General features: G+C 46.3%; 2 protein-coding genes and 1 long non-coding RNA gene across 8 annotated transcripts; 2 read left to right on the top strand and 1 right to left on the bottom strand.

Annotated features, from left to right (window-relative positions):
- The first annotated feature begins 1,125 nt into the window (after positions 1 to 1,125).
- On the top strand, positions 1,126 to 21,502 carry MICAL1 (microtubule associated monooxygenase, calponin and LIM domain containing 1). Of its 2 annotated transcripts, none has more exons than XM_051997517.1 (26): positions 1,126 to 1,207; positions 2,000 to 2,055; positions 3,143 to 3,420; positions 3,561 to 3,768; positions 3,964 to 4,068; positions 4,213 to 4,317; positions 4,727 to 4,882; positions 6,002 to 6,102; positions 9,015 to 9,272; positions 11,017 to 11,132; positions 11,383 to 11,509; positions 11,679 to 11,763; positions 12,843 to 12,990; positions 13,342 to 13,532; positions 14,497 to 14,585; positions 14,880 to 14,918; positions 15,028 to 15,111; positions 15,490 to 15,646; positions 15,931 to 16,004; positions 16,505 to 16,802; positions 17,198 to 17,313; positions 17,759 to 17,872; positions 18,062 to 18,155; positions 18,338 to 18,437; positions 21,018 to 21,091; positions 21,208 to 21,502. In XM_051997517.1, the coding sequence occupies exons 3-26, from the start codon at positions 3,163 to 3,165 to the stop codon at positions 21,354 to 21,356; spliced, it is 3,246 nt and encodes a 1,081-aa protein (XP_051853477.1). In that variant the 5' UTR covers positions 1,126 to 1,207; positions 2,000 to 2,055; positions 3,143 to 3,162; the 3' UTR covers positions 21,357 to 21,502. The 2 variants fall into 2 exon arrangements, with proteins under 2 accessions (XP_051853477.1, XP_051853475.1); XM_051997515.1 differs by having other exon boundaries at positions 14,877 to 14,918.
- Positions 9,283 to 11,008, top strand: LOC127562079 (uncharacterized). Of its 3 annotated transcripts, none has more exons than XR_007953602.1 (3): positions 9,283 to 9,552; positions 9,857 to 9,901; positions 9,985 to 11,008. It is a non-coding gene; the product is annotated as an uncharacterized LOC127562079 (long non-coding RNA). The 3 variants fall into 3 exon arrangements; XR_007953603.1 differs by lacking the exon at positions 9,283 to 9,552 and adding an exon at positions 9,562 to 9,676; XR_007953604.1 differs by lacking the exon at positions 9,283 to 9,552 and adding an exon at positions 9,677 to 9,766.
- Positions 18,916 to 21,011, bottom strand: LOC127562076 (RNA-binding protein 25-like). 3 transcript variants are annotated; one of them, XM_051997520.1, is made up of 6 exons: positions 20,634 to 21,011; positions 20,454 to 20,569; positions 20,312 to 20,383; positions 19,662 to 20,009; positions 19,510 to 19,598; positions 18,916 to 19,212 (listed from the first exon to the last, which is right to left on the bottom strand). In XM_051997520.1, exons 1-6 carry the CDS (start codon positions 20,969 to 20,971, stop codon positions 19,195 to 19,197), a joined length of 981 nt encoding a protein of 326 aa, XP_051853480.1. In that variant the 5' UTR covers positions 20,972 to 21,011; the 3' UTR covers positions 18,916 to 19,194. The 3 variants fall into 3 exon arrangements, 2 of the variants coding, with proteins under 2 accessions (XP_051853480.1, XP_051853481.1); XM_051997521.1 differs by lacking the exon at positions 19,662 to 20,009 and having other exon boundaries at positions 18,916 to 19,142; positions 20,162 to 20,410; positions 20,481 to 20,569; XR_007953601.1 differs by lacking the exons at positions 18,916 to 19,212; positions 19,510 to 19,598 and having other exon boundaries at positions 19,662 to 20,044; positions 20,312 to 21,011.
- Positions 21,503 to 21,599: the final 97 nt, after the last annotated feature.

Here is a 21,599-nt window from a genome sequence, read left to right as displayed (position 1 = left end):
CAGCCTGGGCTAGAAGGATATAAAGTGGCCCAAATATCCTGGTAGGAACCCCCGTAATAATTCGTGGAGAGTTGTCATAACTCATATATTTTTTTTTTATGCTGCTTCCTATGAGGTAGATAGTGCAAATATTATCCCCTGTTAGAAGTGAGGAAACATCTTGATTACTTGCTCAGTTTGTTCTAGGGTTAAGATCAAGCCATTCAAGTTAAAACTGCATTGAGACTTTTGGTTCACCTTGTGGTTTTGTGTGATTTTGAGGTTTGGTTGGACTTTTGGGAGTGGAGACGGTGTTTCTTGGTGTGGAAAAGCCTAGGTTAAACAATATCTAAGATGCTTCATAGTTGTGTAACTACGGACAAATAAATCACTGAAAAATGGTTTCCTCATCTTCAAAAATGGGTGTAAGACTTGAATTTAACTTAACTTGGTTGTTTTAAGGGGAAAAAAATGTGAGTTGGTAATAAGCCCTATTTAAAGATTTCCAGTTAAATAGAACCTTTGAAGGAGGGGTGGAAAGGGCAAGGAGACAAAGCTGGGCTGTCCAGGGCCCCTCCATTCCATTCCTCCCAGTGTCCTTCAATCATCCTAAGCAAGAGACTAATATTTGCCTTTCCTACATCACGGGATTTGGTGCGTGGAAAAGTTTCTGAAACTCGTAAGTGTGAGCTATTTCCTCTCCCGGAGCAAATACCAATTCCTACCCCACCCTCCAGGGCTTCCGAGCTCCCAGTCAGCCTCGGCCTTCCCCCGCTGCAAGGGGAGTCCAAATCCGCCGAACCCTCCTCCACTCCACCCTGCCCTGGCAGGCGGCTCGCGTGGAGTGGGGGCGGATCCAGAGAGCGGCCAGCCCCGGCCTTTTTAAGTCATGAGATGCTTGAGGCACTGATAATAAAGGCAACTGCTTCTGAGGGAGGGCCCTGCCAGAATCCCCCGGCCCCACTCTCGTCTCGGCCTGGTGGGAGGGTGGCCAGAGGAGCCCCGCGCAACTCCCGCTCGGGCTAGCTGGGCTTCCCGCGCCGCTTCCGCGCCGCTTCCTCCTCGCTTCCTCCTCGCTTCCTCCGCCTCTCTTCCCTCTGCGCCCCACCTCCCCTCAACCCCGCCCCTACTCCGCTGCCCCGGCCCCAGCAGGAAGCGGCTCCTCCGTCAGGCCCCTCCCCAGCCAGCCTGCGCCCCTCCATCCCGGCTCCAGTGCGCCTCTGCTCCGGTAAGTGCACCAGCGGTGCCAGATGTGCGCCCCCTCCCCGCCCCCGTCCTTGCCCCTCTGTCACTCATCTGAGAAATTTAGGAGCCTAAATGGGGGGGGGGGGGCGAGGCGGCTCCCCGTACGTGCCCAGCTCCAGGGCTGCACCCCGCCGGGCAGCTGCACCTCTGGGGATGCCTTGGAGTCAGCGAAGCCCCGGGGCCAAGGCTGGGCATGCACAAGCGTACCCCCTCCCTCTACACCCCAGGTGATCCCAGTGGAAAGGGACATCCTTTGGGCTGTAAGGGGTCCCTTCTCCCAGAGGACTGAAGGGGTCACTTCCACTGTGTCCGCATCCCTGTTAGGACTTTGTTGGACTTCTGTCCGAGTTTAGGCTCCCCCACACACACGGCCCAAGTCCACCCGGGAATGGCCACTTTGTAAGACTCTTTGTGCTTTATATTGCTCTTTACCCGAGTCTCTCCTTGGTGTCCTTGTTCTCCACCCTGATAGCCACCTTTGCCCTTCTTAACGCACCTCAGTGACAGCTGGGAAGCAGGTGTCTGGAGGCGGGAGAATTGAATCTCCCTCCGGTTGCTGTTGGATAGCTACTGCCCACCCACTCATTGTGGACATAGTTCCTGAGATGGGTGGGGGGTGTAGATCCCGCAGAGTTCTTCCCCAAGAACTTCTTTCTTCACACAAATCCCCTCAACTACTCAAAGGGGTTTGATGCCCCTTAAAAGGGATCTGGAACTGTCGGAGCTTGAAGGAACCTAAGACAGATGATTTAGTCCAAACTGCTCATTTTTACAGATAAGGAAATTGATGCCCAAAGAATCTGAAGCTGGCACAGCCAGGGAAGAACCGAGGTATCAGCCCAATTCTGTTTCTATTCTTTGTTCCCCAATCTTGGCCCAACTCATCTTCTCTTTCTTGAAGCTTTCTCCTTCCCAAGCCAACCCTAACGAAGTGGAGAAATAAAGGGAGGTTTTGTTCTGGGGAGACTCCAGAGGCGGGGGAATTCAGTGGATACCAGGGGAGAGGAAAATTAGTTAGAAAGGGCAAAAGTCTTACATCCTGCCCTCCTCCAGGGGCCCTCAGATGAGCCTCAAGTGAACAGGAGGGAAGTACCATGACCACAGTGTGTCATCAAACAGACCCAAGCAGCCGGATGGAGGTCCAGTCACAAACCCTCTCTCCCCACTTCCTCTGTATTGCTAGATGCTTAAGGTGGTTGGGGGGGGTTGTAGGTGGAGCCTGATGCAGGGAAGTACCTAACTTCTTCCCCTAAGTTGCTGATGATCCACTGCCCAGCCTGGTGCTGGGGTGTCTGTGATGCTGTGATATCTCAGTGCTCTGGAGGTGTGGGATAAATATACAAACTTGCAAAATCATAAAGCGTGGGAATTTTGCCTCCTAATCTTTGTCCTTGAACCTTCCTACCCCTATTTCCTCTACCCCCTGCTCTTTTTACTATCCTTGGAAACGTAAACCTATTTTCCCAAGTTTTCTTGTGGAGAAGAACTAAGAGATCTCACCCTTTAGAATCAACACATACTTAGGACTGTATTTGTCAAGTCCATGAGAATCTTTGAGATGGGGTCCTGCTCCTGAGGCTCTGGTTGGGAAGTGGGTGCGGAACACAAGAGTCTCTTTTAAGCCAAGGGATGAGTAGAGCCCACTGTACCCAGGAGTGCCGATTTTTTATTTCCAAATTTGGCATCCCACTTAGAATCACAGGAAGCTGAGCTCTGTTTCTAGGGATCTGGAAAGTTGTGAGAGGAGGGGAAAAGGAACTGATGATATTGACTGGCTCTGTGGGGCCAATCAGGGCTGGGATCTCTCCTCCCATTCTGTTTCTCCCCTCCTCCAGAAGTCCTATGGGTATGTGTGTGTGTCTCTGGGGCTGACTTTCTGTGACTTTCTTCCTCTCACCAATTGTTCCCCTTCCCCTAGATTCCCTGTTGGCTTCCTCCATGGCAACTACCGCTTCCCAGAATCCTGCCCACGGACTCTTTGAGAACTTTTTGCAGGCACAGCTATGCAAGGATGTGCTCAGCAGTTTCCAAGACCTCTGCATGTGTCTGGGCCTGAAGCCTGGTGGGAGGCTGTCCTTGTATCACAAGCTCAAGGCTGAGCTCAATTACTGGAATGCCAAGAGTCTGTGGGCCAAGCTGGATAAGCGGGCCTCCCATCCCGTTTATGAGCAGGGGAAGGCCTGTGCCAGCACCCAGGTGGGCAGGTGGAGACGGGGCGGGGGGCCTGGAGCAGGACGTGGGAATGGGAAGAGCCACGAAATTGGGGGAGGAGAGATTTGGGGGGGAGGGAACAGTCAGGATAGGCCCCTGACCCCACATTGCTCCCTTCCTGGCAGTGTCTGGTGGTAGGAGCCGGTCCCTGTGGACTTCGAACAGCTGTGGAACTGGCCCTGCTGGGTGCCCGAGTGGTGCTGGTGGAGAAGCGCACCAAATTCTCCCGCCACAACGTACTCCACCTCTGGCCCTTTACCATCCACGACCTGCGGGGGCTTGGTGCTAAGAAGTTCTACGGGCGCTTCTGCACAGGCACCCTGGACCACATCAGTGAGTTATGAGGGCAGAGGGCATCAGTCTCAGGGCAACAGGGAGTCCTTAGTGACTGATTTGAGGTTTGGAGCTAGCCATGGCTCCTCCCTGGTTGATACTATAGGAGCTGTGCAGGGCAGGGTGCCCCTTGTAACCCCCTCAGTTCAGTGTTTTCCTTAGTATGTACTCTCACCCATTCCTCTTCTTTTCCAGGTATTCGGCAGCTTCAGCTGCTCCTCCTGAAGGTGGCTTTACTGCTAGGGGTGGAGATTCACTGGGGGGTCACTTTCACAGGCCTCCTGCCCCCATCTCAAAAAGGTAACTGCATCTTCCATTCAGTGGCTCCCTCAGCTGTGGTCTCAGAAGAGGGAGAACTCAATCTTATTTTCCTCCTTCTTGGTTCTTAGCTTCTAGCTCTCCTCCCTTATTTTTTGTCATTTCTCCTCCTCCTGTCCCCTTTAGGGATTGGCTGGAGGGCACAGCTCCAACCCAACCCCTCTGACCAACTGGCCCAGTATGAATTTGATGTTCTCATCTCTGCTGCTGGCAGTAAATTCATCCCTGAAGGTGAGTGACTCCTTTACCGTAAGTATTCTTTGGCCAACCCCTCCCAAGCCTCCCAAACACCTCCCAAACACACACATCCCAGCCCCACTGAACTTTACAGGGTCACTCCATAGGGCTGTTAGGTGATGCAGTGAATAGAATATTAGCTCCGAAGTCAGGAGACCCTGAATTCAAATCTGAACTTAGATAAATACTAGCTGTATGACCCTGCTCAAAGCACTTAGTTTCCTCATCTCTTAAATGACCTGGAGAAGGAAATGGCAAACCCCTCCAGCATCTTTATCAAGAAAACCTCAAAATCAGGTCATGAAGAGTTGAATATGACTGAAAAACAACTAAATAACACTAGGGCGATTCCTATTCATTTTCCTTTGTTCACATCTCTTTCCATATTTCTACCAATTCCCAGGTTTCTCGGTCAGAGAACTGAGAGGTAAACTGGCCATCGGTATCACGGCCAACTTTGTGAATGGACGCACGGTGGCTGAAACACAAGTGCCGGAGATCAGCGGTGTGGCTAGAATCTACAACCAGAGCTTCTTCCAGAACCTGTTCAAGGCCACAGGTCAGGGCTGCTTCCATCCCCTGGACTACCTACTGCCTGGGCATCTGCATCTGGTTGTCATGGCACCTCCTAGTGCCAGGTTCTGCCCCACGGTGCATGGCTGCAAGTATGAAATGTGTGTGTGTGTGTGTGTGTGTGTGTGTGTGTGTGTGTGCGCAATGACTGAAGGACTAGACCCTTCTCAGATATTATTCTCTGCCTTCCTAGGATCTAGCAATGGTCAATAATTCAGGTAACAGGGCAGCAAGGTGGCTTCCTGGGTAGAGCACCAGCCCTGAAGTCAGGAGGACCTGAATTCAAATCTGGCCTCAGATACTTAACACTTGTGACCCTGGGCAAGTCATCCCCATTGCTTCAGCAAAAATAACAACAACAACAATAATAGTAACAATCCAGATAACACAAGAGACGGAACTCTAGACCTGGAGTTCTGAGTTCTAAGCCTGCTTGATCACAGGCAGAAATCAATTGGCTTCTTTCAGACCCAGTTTGCTCATCTGCAAAAGTGAGGATACTTAATAGCACCTCCTTCATAGGGATGTTATAAGAATCAAAAGACAAAGTATGTAAAACACTTTGTATATATAAACACAAGCTATTGTATTTATGGGCCTGGCAAACATCCCTGATGTTATAGGATTTTCACTAATCCTTCTCCCTCTATTGATCTCTCTTATCTAACCACTAGAAGTATTTTGGTTTGTACTGGATTAATTTAAAAGACATTAGTTTTAAAGAGTTGTACTAGATTAATTTAAAAAGCATTAATTTTTTTTATTAAAACTCTTTATTTTCAAAACATATGCCTGGATAATTTTTCAACATTGACTCTTGCAAAACCTTGTGTTCCAAATTTTTCTTCCTTCCCCCCTTCCCCCTCCCCAGATGGCAAGGAATACAATATAAAAAACATTAATTTTAAAAATATGTATTGGATTAATTTTAAAAAAACCTAACAAGATAACAGTATGCAATCTTTTCCAAAATCTGTCCTCCTTTAATCCCAACTGGTAATGAGTTGAGGAAAGATTTGAAGATAAAAAACCTCAATCCCGAAACTCCCACCATTCAAAAAATTGTACTCTTCCTTCTCCCTTGTCCCCTCCTCCTCCTCCATAGGCATTGACCTGGAAAACATTGTTTACTACAAGGATGATACCCACTACTTTGTGATGACTGCCAAGAAGCAGAGTCTCCTTCGGCTGGGAGTGCTTCGTCAGGTAGGAACATGGAAGGGGATGGGACCTGGATGTGCTGGGGAATTACTGGACTGAGGGAGGTAACTGTGCTTGCAGGATTGGAGGCAGGGGGAGTGATGAGTAGATGGAGCTGAGTTCAAGATTATGCAGGTGGAATGAGCACCAGCCAGAGAGGCAGGGGGACCTGAGTTCAAATGTGCTCTCACAGTATTCCTGGCTGATCACTTAACTTCAATTGCCTTGCAGTAAAAATAAAATAAATTAAAACTGCAATAGTAAGTCCTGAAATAAAATAGAACAAACTAACAACATGATATTTGGTCCTTATAACCACCTTTTACGATCAATCAATATTTATGAAGTACCAAGGACTTGCTAAGTGAAAAAAAGAAGAGGACAGGATCTGCCTTCAAGGATCTCTATCTATCCATGGGGGAAAAAAAAAAGGGAGCTGAGCCCTGTGATGGGGACCTGAGGTGGACACAGGGAATGGTGGAGAAGTCAGTGACAAATGTCCCATAGTAATGCAGCCAGCAGAGAAATGAGGTGCTCTGTGAGCTGGGTTTCTTTAATTGGAGGTTTGGAGTACATGGTTCCACCCTGTAATCAGGACAAGGCTGATGAGATCTTTCAGGATAAGGCTGATGAGATCTTTCAGGATGATGAACTTATCTCAATACTGAGCTTCCAATAGACTTGTGATGAAGAGAGCCATTCACATCCAGAGAAAGTACTATAGGGACTGAATGTGGATCACCACATGGTATTTTCACTTTTGTAGTTTGTTTGCTTGGGTTTTTTCCCCTCATTTCCCTCCCCCTTTTGATCTGATTTCTTCTTGCATAGAATGAGATATGTGGAAATATATTTAGAAGAAATACACTTTGGATTACTTCTCTCTAGGGGAAAGAGAAGGTGGAGAGGAAGGGAGAAAAATTTAAAACAGTTTTGCAAAAGTAGATGGTGAAAACTATTTTGTACATGTATTTTCAAAAATAAAAAACTATTATTATTTATAAAAAAATGAGCTTGCTGGGTGGAGAAGTTAGGAAGACCTGAATACACCCTGGACAAGCCACTTAAATTTTCCTAACTTCAGTTCCAGGATTATACCTGATATGTTATTCATCTCTCTCTATTTTTTTATTATAAACTTAACTATCAATAAAAAACAAATTTCATTATTCTAGGAAATGCAAAAATAATTTGTATACAAAACCATAAACTTTATATATGCATTTTAAAGTATACATTAAACTTAACAAGGTACTCACAAAGTTATCTTAGGTCCCTTTATGAAACTTTTAATTTTCTACTATGTACTGAATAAATTTTTAAATTTAATTTAATTTATTTATTTTATTTCTCAAATGTTTTATTTTTCCAAATACAAAAATAGTTTTCAACATTCCTTTTTGTAAGATTTATGTTCCAAATTTTTCTTCTTCGTTTTCCTTACCTTCCCATTCCTCAAGATAGCAGGCAATCTGAAATAAGTTAAATATATGTTGCACATTTTATTGATGAATTTTCTTTCTTTATAAAAAAAATTTCTCCTAATGAACAAAAATCCCCCAACAAATAAACCTAGACACAATCAGCACATTGCCCAACTTTAAAAATGGGTGTATGATACCTCTCTAGTGGGCTGCTACAGGGCATGATAGATAGAGTGCTAGAAGTGTTACTGAGGAACACCAAAATTCAAAGCCTGCCTCAAATATTTACTTAATGTTATTATCTTGGGCAACTTAATGTTATCATCTATCTTCTGCCTCAATATCCCCATCTATAAAACAGGGATAATCATAGCATCCATCTCTCAGGGCTGTTAGGAGGATCAAATGAGATAATATACATTTTTAAACTCTTAATTAATAAAAATTAATTTAATTTGATTTTTAATTAAAATTAAATATTTAAACTCTTAATTAATAAAAATTAATTTAATTTGATTTTTAATTAAAATTAAATATTTTTATATTAAATGTATATTAACTTTTTAAATACACATTTATTTATGAATCATGTTGAGAGACAAATCAGAACAAAAAGGAAAAAAAAGCACAGGAGAGGAAAAAAACAAAACAAAAAAGTGAACATAGTATGTGTTGATTTACATTCAATTTCCATAGTTCTCTTTCTGGAAGCAGATGGTGTTTTCTATCCAAAGTTCATTGGGATTGCCTTGGATCAGATAATATTAACAAAAGACTTAGCACAGTGTCTGGCACATAATAAACACTATATAAATTTTAGCCGCTATTTGAAAAGCACTTAGCATAATGTCTCTCCCATAATAGGCCCTTAAAAATTGCTTGCCCCATTCCCTTCTTCTACCTTCCCCAGCTTTGCTTCCTTCCCCAAGACAGGAGACACGCTTTATAGTAATAACTGCTGACATTTATGACTCTTGAATGTTTGCAAAGTGCTTTGCATCTCATTTAGCCTTGAGGGTTGGAGGATGGGGGTTCTGTTATTACGCTTATTTTTAAGATAAGGAAATGGAGGAGGCTGAGAAAGATATAGTGGTTTGCATACATAACCAAGAAATATCTGATCTGAACTCAGTTCTTAACTCCAAGTCTATCTTGCAGCTTCATAATTAAGATTACACAGAGTTCTACAGTCTTTCACAGGGATTTTCCACTCCACTTTGACAACAAATGCACATGCATGATTTTTTAGCAGATGGGGTCCTGGGGGTACAGGAAGCAGGGGATCCCCAACAAGCAGTCAAGGAAAGAGCCCAAGATTGGGCTACAGAGGAGTGGGTTCAGATCCAGGCTCTTCCACCCTCTGAGGTATGGTTTCAGGCTGCTCTGGACCCTAATTCCTTTCCTTCTGTGCTCAGTGACTAGACCTGGCCCTAAGATTCCTCCCAAGTGTAACTCTCTTGCTGATTTTCTGGGTCTTTGATTTTGTGCCTCTAGGACTTTGCGGACACAGATCAGCTCCTGAGCAGTGACAACATAGTACCCGAGGCCCTACACCGCTTTGCTCGTGATGCTGCTGACTTTGCCACCCATGGCAAGCTAGGTAACCCGGAGTTTGCCTGTGATGCCCGTGGCCGGCCCGACGTCGCCGCCTTCGACTTCACAAGCATGACAAGGGCAGAGAGTGCTTCACGAGTACAAGAGAAACATGGGGCTCGAGTACTGCTGGAGCTAGTGGGCGACTGCCTGGTGGAGGTGAGGGGGTCTGCCTGGTGATTATAGGGTAGGGAAGAAGGGAGAGGGGAGAAGATGCTCTCTCTGGCTCTTGGGATTTAGAACTCTTTAAACATGGACCTGAACATTTAGAGGGAAGGTTGAGGAAACTCTTTAAACATGGGTCTGAGCATTTAGAGTGAATATTGAAGAAAAACATGGGCCTGAACATTTAGAGGGAAGGTTGTAAACATGGGCCTGAGCATTTAGAGGGAAGATTGAGGGAACCCTTTAAACATGGGCCTGAGCATTTAGAGGGAAGGTTGAGGAAACCCTTTAAATATGGGCCTGAGCATGTAGAGGGAAGGTTGTAAACATGGGCCTGAGCATTTAGAGGGAAGATTGAGGGAACCCTTTAAACATGGGCCTGAGCATTTAGAGGGAAGGTTGAGGGAACCCTTCAAACATGGGCCTGAGCATTTAGAGGGAAGCTTGAGGAAACCCTTTAAACATGGGCCTGAGCATTTAGAGGGAAGGTTGAGGGAACCCTCTAAACATGGGCCTGAACATTTAGAGGGAAGGTTGAGGGAACCCTTTAAATATGGGCCTGAGCATGTAGAGGGAAGGTTGAGGAAACCCTTTAAACATGGGCCTGAGCATTTAGAGGGAAGGTTGAGGGAACCCTCTAAACATGGGCCTGAACATTTAGAGGGAATATTGAAGAAAAACATGGGCCTGAACATTTAGAGGGAAGGTTGAGGAAACTCTTTAAACATGGGCCTGAGCATTTAGAGGGAAGGTTGAGGGAACCCTCTAAACATGGGCCTGAACATTTAGAGGGAATATTGAAGAAAAACATGGGCCTGAACATTTAGAGGGAAGGTTGAGGAAACTCTTTAAACATGGGCCTGAGCATTTAGAGGGAAGGTTGAGGGAACCCTCTAAACATGGGCCTGCGCATTTAGAGGGAATATTGAAGAAAAACATGGGCCTGAACATTTAGAGGGAATATGGAAGAAAAACATGGGCCTGAGCATTTAGAGGGAATATGGAAGAAAAACATGGGCCTGAGCATTTAGAGGGAATATTGAAGAAACAAACATGGGCCTGAGCATTTAGAGGGAAGGTTGAGGAAACTCTTCAAACATGGGCCTGAGCATTTAGAGGGAAGGTTGAGGGAACCCTCTAAACATGGGCCTGAGCATTTAGAGGGAATATTGAAGAAAAACATGGGCCTGAACATTTAGAGGGAATATGGAAGAAAAACATGGGCCTGAGCATTTAGAGGGAATATTGAAGAAACAAACATGGGCCTGAGCATTTAGAGGGAAGGTTGAGGAAACTCTTCAAACATGGGCCTGAACATTTAGAGGGAATATTGAAGAAACAAACATGGGCCTGAGCATTTAGAGGAAAGCTTGAGGAAACTCTTCAAACATGGGCCTGAGCATTTAGAGGGAATATTGAAGAAACAAACATGGGCCTGAGCATTTAGAGGGAGGGTTGAGGAAACTCTTCAAACATGGGCCTGAGCATTTAGAGGGAAGCTTGAGGAAACCCTTTAAACATGGGCCTGAGCATTTAGAGGAAAGCTTGAGGAAACCCTTTAAACATGGGCCTGAACATTTAGAAGGAATATTGAAAAAAAAAAACATGGGCCTGAACATTTAGAGGGAATATTGAAGAAAAACATGGGCCTGAGCATTTAGAGGATAGGTTGAGGAAATGAATACTTGCCTACCCACTATGTGCTTTGTTGTTTCTTATTACTTCAATGTCCCTCCAGCCCTTTTGGCCACTGGGCACAGGTGTGGCCCGTGGCTTCTTGGCAGCTTTTGATGCAGCTTGGACGGTGAAGATGTGGGCAGGGGGTTCTCAGCCCCTAGATGTTCTGGCAGAGAGGTGAGCATGGGGCCAACCACTACCATGGGGAAGATGGAGATGGAGAGGATATTGGAGACCGATGAAGGGGTAGAGATTGTAAAGTAGGGGCAATGGAGGTGAAGTTTTTAATGAATGGAGACTGGTAGCCAGGGAACAATGGTAATGGGCTTTCCATGATTCTGGAAGCTCACCAACTACCTCCATACTTATCACTCTGCTGCTTACTACCCCTTTCTTTAACCCTCTCCTCATTTCTTTCTTTCCTCAGGGAGAGCTTGTACCAGCTCTTATCACAGACCTCCCCTGAAAATATGCATCGAAATATAGCCCAGTATACCCTAGACCCAGCTTCCCGATATCCCAACTTGAATATCCGCTCTGTGAGTCCCCAGCAGGTCAGTCACCTTTTCCATCTATCACCTTGCCCTGTTGGTCCCCCAGTAAAGAAAAGTTCACATTCATGATGGGCTGAGCTATGGACAGAAAGGGATTTAGGTTGACCTGGGTGGGTAGTGGGGAAGGAAGATCAGTGATTTAAATAGTCCAAAATTGTATCAATTCTAGGTAGAAGATCTTTATGACGTAGGGGGCAAGGACCTGGAGCGGAAGAAGAATGATCAGACTGATTCTGCCAAGCCTCCTGCTCCTGGTGAGTGGGCCATGCCCTCTGTTGTCTATCTGTGTTGCCAAGTACTTTGCCCCACTTTGACCCTGTGTGATCCATCCTATCCTGAAGAATAGTGAGTGGCCCTGCAGAACACTGTGGCCCAGATACCATAACTTGCCCTGCCCCTCCTACTTCCAAGAAAAATCCCTTTCCTTCTTCAGGCCACCTTCCCTCCTTTCTTTTCTTTCTACTTCCTGACGACCGTGTGCCCAGCCAAATCAGTGACTCCCCCTGATAGGACCTGGAGTTAAGTCTTCCCTGGCCCTCTTCTTCCCCCACCACCAGTGCAAAGGCAGTTCAGACGGACGGAGATTCTCGCCCTCCTTTTATACCCTGGTGCTAGGAAGGCGGCCCGTGTACCCTAGGAGGTGGGTCCTTAGCCTTTCTCAACAAAAAGCTCACCCTGACTTCTGCCATTGCTAAAAATGCCATTAAGGAGAGAAAGTGAGTGGTGGAATAAAAACACCAGTGAATTTGGGGTCAGAGGACATGAATTTAAGCCTAATCTGTACTACTTTATTAAATGTGTGAAAAAAAAAATGATGATAATAACAATAGCTAGCATTTATATAGTGCTTTAGTTTGTAAATCAATTTACGTTATCTTGTTTGATTCTGAAAGCAACTCAGTGAAATAGGTGCTGTTATTATCCCCACCTTGCAGGTGAGGAACTCAGGCTTGGAGACATTAAGGGTCTTAATCCAGGGTCACCCAGCTAGTAAGTGTTTGAGGACCCAGGTCCTCCCTCCCATCTCCAAGTTCAGCGATGTCTCACCATAGCATCTGGCTGCCTAGGTATGACTATGAGCAAATCACTCACCTCCTCTGTACCTCAGTTTTGTCACCTGTAAACTGGGCAACGAGCCCTCGTGTAAGAGAGCGCTTGGCAAAGTGCTGCAGAAGGAGGGATGACGGTGGCGATGTTAGGTGTCCTTTGCCCATCAGCTGCCCTCCCCACCCTATGCTCAGAGCAGTGCCCATGGTCCCTGCCGCCAGGACCCTGTAGAGCCTTGTCGGGTGTGATTTCTGTGAGCTCGAATGACCTTCCCCCTTCCTTCCAGGACCAGCGGGCACCCAGGAGGAGCTGCTCTTGTGGTGCCAGAAGCAGACGGCTGGATACCCGGGGGTTCAGGTGACGGACTTCTCATCCTCTTGGGTCGACGGTCGGGCCCTTTGTGCTTTGGTGCACCGCCTCCGACCCAATCTGCTGTGAGTGACAGGCTGAGGAATTGTTGGGGGTTTCTGTGGACCCATTGGGAAGGGGGTGGTTAGCAGTCTTGTTGGATAATTAAGACCCCTCCCATTCAGACCCCCTTATGCACCCTGCCCTATTCTGTTTAATTCTTCCTAAAGTTAATGTCTATAACTCATCAAAGCAGGAGGAGGCGTTCTCTGCTAAACCCCATCTTTCCTTCCTACTCTCAGCTGCACAGCCCACCATTGCTTCCCAGTAATTCCTTTGCTCCCCATAACTTTCCCTCCCCATTTCCTTTTTCTCTGTATTTTGATGACTCCATTCCTCCTTATTATTTCTGCTTTTTCTTTTACTCTTGTCCCTAGTGACTTCTCAAGCCTGCAAGGGGCTGGAGCTCTGGAGACCACAGCCCTGGCAGTAAAGCTGGCTGAACAAGAGTTGGGTATTTCACCAGTGATCCCTCCACAAGTGCTAGTGGCTGGAACTGATCCATTGGGCCTCATTGCCTACCTCACCCATTTCTACAGCGCCTTTGGAAAGGCTCCTCCTAGCCCAGGTATCTCTATAAGGCCCGTGGTTATAGCAATGAACAGGCAGGCCATTTTTTTCCCTCAGTTCCTTCATCTGTAAAATGAGGATAATTATTCTTGTACAGCACTTTGTAAATCTTGGTATCACCCACTCTGAGCTGCCAAATAATGTTTCACCAAGGCTGGCAGAAAGATGATGATGATGATGATGATGATGATGATGATGATGATGATAATGATAGCAGTTAGTATTTATATAGTGCTTTAAAGTTTGTTCAATCATATCCAACTCTTCGTGATGCCCTCTGGGATTTCCTTGGCAAAAATAGTAGAGTAATTGGCCATTTCCTTTTCCAGCTTATTTTACAGATGAAGAAACTGAGGCAGACAAAGTTAAGCGATTTACCCAAGATCACAAAGACAAATATGTCTGAGGTCATATTATTAAATTCAGGAAAATGAATCTTCCTGACTTCAGGCCCGTTACTCTCTATCCATTTTAAAAGAACACGTTATCTTAAATGTTTCTAAAGAAGTACTTCCTAGGGAGATTAATAGAATTGTAGAAAATCATAGATAGATAGATTAGATAATGTAGATATAATAGATCTCTGGAGAAAATTGAATAGGGACTAAAAGAAATATACCTTTTTATCAGTAGAACATGGCACCTACACAAAAAGTGACCATGCATTAGGGCATATCTCACAATCAAATGCAGAAAGACAGAAATAAATTATATTCAATAAAGGACCAGGGAGAGATAGACTAAAAACCAATTGGAAATTAAATGATCTAATTCTAAAGAATGAGTGGGTCAAACAATAAATCATAGAAAGAAATGCTTCCTAGGGACTTTAGAGAGAGGGATGATATTAGGAGTGAATCCTCCTCCAGACTACTTCAGGGATCAGTGGGAAGAGCCAGGCTGGGATGGAGTGAGCAGTAATTCTCTGTGCTAATGGCCACCTTGTCTATCTTTCTCCTCAGGTCCTGTCAGCCCCCTATCTGGCGGGACTTCGAGAGCTGTTCTGTTCCTGAGCAAATTGCAGAAGACTCTACAAAGGAATCGTTCCCAGGTTGGGGTTATGGAAGCATAGTCTTTTTAGTTTTACAATGGGAGAGTTGAAAGGAATAGGGGCTGTCTTTGACCTCTGGCTCCCTTCAGGAGTTCCCTGTGAGAGGAACTTTGAGGGTGTTAGCAGAAGTGGTTAGAATCTAACAGATCACAGAAAACAAATTCTCCTTTTATAAATGGGATACCAAGGAAGAGAAGAAACATGTTCACAGATTGTTAGAATAGGGGGTAGAGGCAAAAGGACCTGGAGGAGGGTAAGAGCAAGCCCTAAGCCATTTGTGCATTTTTCCAGGAGAATGGAGAAGATAGTGGCGGCAAAAAGCCTCGTTTAGAGGTGAGAGCTTTCCATTCTTTTTTAACCCCATTCTGTATGTTCACTATCCCTCACTCTTCTCACACCCAGTGGATTCTTCCTTTCACCTTAATGTCTAATGGTCTTTCAGACTGACTCCAAGATGCCAAATCCCACTGATCCCACCCTCCTGAAGCCGGGAGCTCCGCTGAACCCTGTGCCAGCTGACCTGGAGGTAGGCTCTGAGGCTTCTGGGCAGGGTTGGAAAAATAAGTGAATAATGGATGGTGTGCAAAACCAATAGGAGCAGTTAGGTGGAGTGCAGGACCTGGAGTCAGGATCACTCACTTTTCTGAGTTCAAATCCATCTCAGATACTTACCAGATGTGAGACCCTGGGCAAGTGGAAATGGCAAACTGTTCCGGAGTCCTAGCCAAGAAGACCCCAAGTGCAGTCACAAAAAGCTGGACAGGACTGAATAACTGAACACTAGGGGCCCAGAACCTGAAGCAGGTTGGGCAGAACCTACCTCCAGTTGCTCAGAGGGTCTCCGGGCCAGGTCTGAATCCAACATTCTCTGTCTTTTTGTTCTTACTGCTTCCTTGGGATGTAGGCGGAGGCCGGCGACTTGTGCTCATTGTGTGGGGAGCGTCTCTACATCGTGGAGCGAATCTGTGCTGATGGCCGCTTCTTCCACCGAAGCTGCTTCCACTGCCACAGCTGTGAGGCCCCACTGTGGCCAGAAGGCTACCGGCAGCACCCCGGGGATGGTGAGGGGGCTGCTGGGGACTGGAGGAATTGGGGCAGTAGGCTAAGGTTCTGTTTGCTATTTGGAGAAACATGTTCAGAAAAAGGGAGCTTCCCAGGTATAAGCTAAGTCAGCACTGCTTCCATCTCAATTTTTTTTCCTCAATGCCGTCCATCCACTTCCTATTAAGACTCCCAAGTTTGGGGGCTGGTGGGTCCCTGACCCCATGGGAATGATGGATAACTGGACTGATAGATCCAAACTTCTGTCAGGTCATACACACCCCACACCCTTTCTCATCCTCAGGCCACTTCTACTGCCTCCTACACTTCCCTCAGTCTGACAGCATAGATGTCTGTGATGGGGCCCCCAAAGATCAGGTAAGAGTGGCAAGTGCCTCAGGGCAGGGGATGGTTTTGAATGAGTGGACAAACAATTTCTTCCCCAACATATTTTTATTTCATTAAATCTTTCCCAATTTACATGTAATAAAATTTTTAATATTCATTTTTTAAAGTATGAGTTCTAATACTCTCCCTTCCTCCTGCCTCTCCCCCATCTTCTGAAGACAAGTAACTTTGTATCAATTATACATGCAAAAGTCTTACAGAACATATTTCTGTGCTCATCATGGTGTAAAAGAAAACACAGGCTAAAAAAAAAATCCAAGAAAAACAAAGTGAAAAAGTATGCTTCAGCCTACAATCACAGTATCAGTTCTTTCTCTGGAGATGGATTGCATTCTGATGAACTTTATTAAGTGGTGAATATATGTTAAATTTCCAGTAGATTGTCTCTGGGCTCAATGTTGAGGGTCAGGTTAATGCTTAGAAAGAGAGGTCAGTCTTAAGTCAACAATTTTTCATCTTGACTCTTCCAGGAACCCTCCAGGAAGGATGAAGAAAAAGAGGATGCGGCAGTGTCCCCCCGGACACCAGCAGCCCCTGAGGAGATGGAAGGTCCTCCCAAGCTGCCTTCAAGAAAACTGATCAGACTCTCCAGCCCCGAGCGCCGTTCTCTATCATCACTTAACTTCAACCCAGATGCGGAGATGGAGGGGCCCCCCAAACCTCCCCGAAGCTGTTCTGCCTTGGCCCGCCAGGCCCTCGAGGGCAGCTTCACAGGCTGGGGAACGCCTGGGCAGAGGATACCACAAACCTTGCTTTCTTCCCCGCCAGGTACCCAGCTAACCACCGTGGGGAAGGGCTGGGGTGGGGAGAACTTGACCAGATTCTAAGTCCAGGTCGGAGCTTCCCATGAGAAGCAGGCTCAAAGTGTAACACATTCCCCACGGACCCTCCCACGATACTCAAGGCCACTAAGGAAGGGAGGCAGAGAGATGCTGGCTCGGCTCCCGCGGGACAGAGTCCAGGGGTTTCTTATCTCACGCTCCACATAAAGCTGAGCTAGCTAAGGATCAGAGTCATTTCCTGTTTCCCACCTGAGCCGTGCTTTAGTCAGCCGGTGTTCCAGCCCATCTGCCCCATGCTTAAGCTTCTCTGCTGTGGCTTGCCTGCAACCAAAAATGAAGACCTCCAGCCTCCGGCCGCTCATCTGCCCTTTCCCTGTACAGGGCTCCTTGAACCCGTTGCTCCAGATGTGGAGGAGGAGGAAGATGAGGGAATCTCTTCTAGTGAGGAGGAAGAAGTGGGGGAAGAAGACCTGGTTTTAACCTCCGATGTAGAAAAGGTGAGTGGAGAAGAGTTTTAGGTAAGAAGTACCTTGTGACATAGGAATGAGACGGATTCTATCGGGGCAGGGATTTCTATGACCAACACCGACTGCATCGTCTTGGTCCTAGGAAGAAGGTAGGTCCGGTATTTGGACTCACAGCCGGCATATTAGAGCCCTGATTCCCAAACTGCCTTTCTATGCCCTAGACCCTCTGGGCCTGTGAGAACACAATGATTTCACTCTTCAAGGAATTGGCAATCTCAATGGAGGCAGAATATCTTCTTATTCCTTTCAATGCAAAAGTTCTCCTTCTCCCCCTTCCCAAGGTGCATCCCTCACCTGTCCAAAATCCAATTCCTCTCCCCTTATCCCTTTCTGAGAACCCATTCACTAGGGATGTCTGGCATAGCTACCAGGCCTGTCCCAGGGCCCATTCCTGACCCACTTGGCCCTGTCACAGACCTTATTGAACTTTGCCAAGAAATCGGGCACCATGGAGAAGTACCCAATGTGGAGGCAAACGTTGTTGCGGAGAGCCAAAGAGGCAGAGATGAAAAGGTTCTGCAAAGCCCAGGTGAGACCTACATGGAGCAAAGAAAAGAAATGGAGGAGCAGGGTTTGGAGAAAGAGGGAGGGAAATGGGCAATGGCAGGGAACAGGAATAGAGCTAATCCCTGCTCATTCCTTGGGGCCTACCCTTTCCTTCCTGACCCTCATGTCATCTTCCCCTGCAATTCTGTAATTCCCATGTCTTTTACATTAGACCGTTCAGCGGCGTCTTGATGAGATTGAAGTTACCCTTCGAAAATTGGAAGAGGAGGGCAGGAAACTTGAGTCTGATCTAAGAGAAAAAAATAGTGAGTAGAGGCCAAGAGAGAGGAGGGGCCCAAGGAGTGCACCCTCTGCCTGTCCCTTTCAGGCAAGCTCTGTCTCCAAAACAGCTCAGTTCCTTATAACTCAGTCTATTTCTCCTGCAGTAATCTTGTTTCTTGGCATTTCCTACTATTCTCTATATCTTCTCCCTCAATTTGTAACATAGGCTCCCCTGAAGAGGAGAAGAAACTATGGGTAGAAAAACTGCTTGACCTTGTTCAGAAGAAGAACAATTTGGTGGCAGAGGAAGCTGACCTTATGATCACGTAAGCACATAAACTGGGAGGCACTGGGGTATGTGCTATGCAATTTGGGTGTCTGTAGCTCTTTCCCTGCTTTTCTCTCTTGGGTATCTGTAACTCTTTCCTTGCTTTTCTCTTTTGGGCATCTGTAGCTCTTCCCTTGCTTTTCTCATTTGGGCGTCTGTAGCTCTTTCCTTGCTTTTCTCATTTGGGTGTCTGTAGCTCTTTCCCTGCTTTTCTCTTTTGGGCATCTGTAGCTCTTCCCTTGCTTTTCTCATTTGGGCGTCTGTAACTCTTTCCTTGCTTTTCTCTTTTGGGCATCTGTAGCTCTTTCCTTGCTTTTCTCATTTGGTCGTCTGTAGCTCTTTCCCTGCAATTTGGGAGTCTGTAGCTCTTTCCCTGTTTTTCTCCTTTGGGAGTCTGTAGCTCTTTCTCTGCTTTTCTCTTTTGGGAGTCTGTAGCTCTTCCCTTGCTTTTCTCATTTGGGCGTCTGTAGCTCTTTCTTTGCTTTTCTCATTTGGGTGTCTGTAGCTCTTTCCCTACAATTTGGGAGTCTGTAGCTCTTTCTCTGCTTTTCTCTTTTGGGCATCTGTAGCTCTTTCCCTGCTTTTCTCTTTTGGGTGTCTGTAGCTCTTTCCTTGCTTTTCTCATTTGGGTGTCTGTAGCTCTTTCCCTGCAATTTGGGAGTCTGTAGCTCTTTCTCTGCTTTTCTCTTTTGGGCGTCTGTAGCTCTTTCCTTGCTTTTCTCATTTGGGCGTCTGTAGCTCTTTCCTTGCTTTTCTCATTTGGGTGTCTGTAGCTCTTTCCCTGCAATTTGAGAGTCTGTAGCTCTTTCCCTGCTTTTCTCTTTTGTGTGTCTGTAGCTCTCTCCCTGCAATTTGGGAGTCTGTAGCTCTTTCTCTGCTTTTCTCTTTTGGGCGTCTGTAGCTCTTTCCTTGCTTTTCTCATTTGGGTGTCTGTATCTCTTTTCTTGCTTTTCTCATTTGGGTGTCTGTAGCTCTTTCCCTGCAATTTGGGAGTCTGTAGCTCTTTCCTTGCTTTTCTCATTTGGACGTCTGTAGCTCTTTCCTTGCTTTTCTCATTTGGGCATCTGTACCTCTTTTCTTGCTTTTCTCATTTGGGTGTCTGTAGCTCTTTCCCTGCAATTTGGGAGTCTGTAGCTCTTTCTCTGCTTTTCTCTTTTGGGTGTCTGTAGCTCTCTCCCTGCAATTTGGAGTCTGTAGCTCTTTCCTTGCTTTTCTCATTTGGACGTCTGTAGCTCTTTCCCTGCTTTTCTCTTTTGGGCGTCTGTAGCTCTTTCTCTGCTTTTCTCTTTTGGGCATCTGTAGCTCTTTCCCTGCTTTTCTCTTTTGGGCGTCTGTAGCTCTTTCCTTGCTTTTCTCATTTGGGCGTCTGTACCTCTTTTCTTGCTTTTCTCATTTGGGTGTCTGTAGCTCTTTCCCTGCAATTTGGGAGTCTGTAGCTCTTTCCCTGCTTTTCTCTTTTGGGTGTCTGTAGCTCTCTCCCTGCAATTTGGGAGTCTGTAGCTCTTTCTCTGCTTTTCTCTTTTGGGCGTCTGTAGCTCTTTCCTTGCTTTTCTCATTTGGGTGTCTGTAGCTCTTTCCTTGCTTTTCTCATTTGGGTGTCTGTAGCTCTTTCCCTGCAATTGGGAGTCTGTAGCTCTTTCTCTGCTTTTCTCTTTTGGGTGTCTGTAGCTCTCTCCCTGCAATTTGGGAGTCTGTAGCTCTTTCTCTGCTTTTCTCTTTTGGACGTCTGTAGCTCTTTCCCTGCTTTTCTCTTTTGGGCGTCTGTAGCTCTTTCTCTGCTTTTCTCTTTTGGACATCTGTAGCTCTTTCCCTGCTTTTCTCTTTTGGGCGTCTGTAGCTCTTTCCTTGCTTTTCTCATTTGGGCGTCTGTACCTCTTTTCTTGCTTTTCTCATTTGGGTGTCTGTAGCTCTTTCCCTGCAATTTGGGAGTCTGTAGCTCTTTCCCTGCTTTTCTCTTTTGGGCATCTGTAGCTCTTCCCTTGCTTTTCTCATTTGGACGTCTGTAGCTCTTTCCTTGCTTTTCTCATTTGGGCATCTGTACCTCTTTTCTTGCTTTTCTCATTTGGGTGTCTGTAGCTCTTTCCCTGCAATTTGGGAGTCTGTAGCTCTTTCTCTGCTTTTCTCTTTTGGGTGTCTGTAGCTCTCTCCCTGCAATTTGGGAGTCTGTAGCTCTTTCTCTGCTTTTCTCTTTTGGACGTCTGTAGCTCTTTCCCTGCTTTTCTCTTTTGGGCGTCTGTAGCTCTTTCTCTGCTTTTCTCTTTTGGACGTCTGTAGCTCTTTCCCTGCTTTTCTCTTTTGGGAGTCTGTAGCTCTTTCCCTGCTTTTCTCTTTTGGGTGTCTGTAGCTCTCCCTGCAATTTGGGAGTCTGTAGCTCTTTCTCTGCTTTTCTCTATTGGGCATCTGTAGCTCTTTCCCTGCTTTTCTCTTTTGGGCGTCTGTAGCTCTTTCCCTGCTTTTCTCTTTTGGGCATCCGTAGCTCTTTCCCTGCTTTTCCCATTTGGGCATCTGTAGTTCTTTCCCTGCTTTTCTCATTTGGGCTACTATAACTCTTTCCCTGCTTTTCTCAACTTCCACCTAGGTTCCAGGAGCTGGAGTTAGAAGAGCAGCAGTGGTTGCTGGACCAGGAACTGAGAAGCTACATGGACAGGAAAGGTAAGGAAGGAAGGAGGGAGGTTTCCTAAATCAGGGGCTCCTTTCTAGGGACCCTAATTGTGAGGGTGGCAGTGATTCACATTCACCTTCTATAATATCTCCTTTGCCTCCTTTAGAGACCCTAAAGACAGCCATGGAGAAGCAGACTGAAGAACAAATGTTGAAGAAGCTGCTGGATGTGGTGAAACAGAGAGATGCCCTGATCCACTTCCGTGAACAGTGTCGCCAATATGACTTGACAGAGGGGGCAGGAGACCAAGGCTGAGGATGTCCCTGCTGCTGCCTTCAATGCCAAATTCCTTTACAGTGCCACTTGGGTCCCAGCTCTGGATTCCACCCACTGGCCATGATCAACTGGGCCCCACAGAATACCCACCCAGTGTTACCAATAAAGGTCCATTAGACACACGATTCAGACTGGCTGCAGTGGTCTGCTTGGGATAGGACCTGGGCTTACAGAAGGAGCTTTCTACTTTACCCTCCTCCCACATCCAACAAAAAGGGAGAG

This window comes from Antechinus flavipes, chromosome 4 (assembly GCF_016432865.1).
Source record: "Antechinus flavipes isolate AdamAnt ecotype Samford, QLD, Australia chromosome 4, AdamAnt_v2, whole genome shotgun sequence".
Classification (NCBI taxonomy): domain Eukaryota; kingdom Metazoa; phylum Chordata; class Mammalia; order Dasyuromorphia; family Dasyuridae; genus Antechinus; species Antechinus flavipes.
The sequence above is the reverse complement of the archived record's forward strand: the minus strand, read 5'-3'. Positions and strand labels throughout refer to the sequence as shown.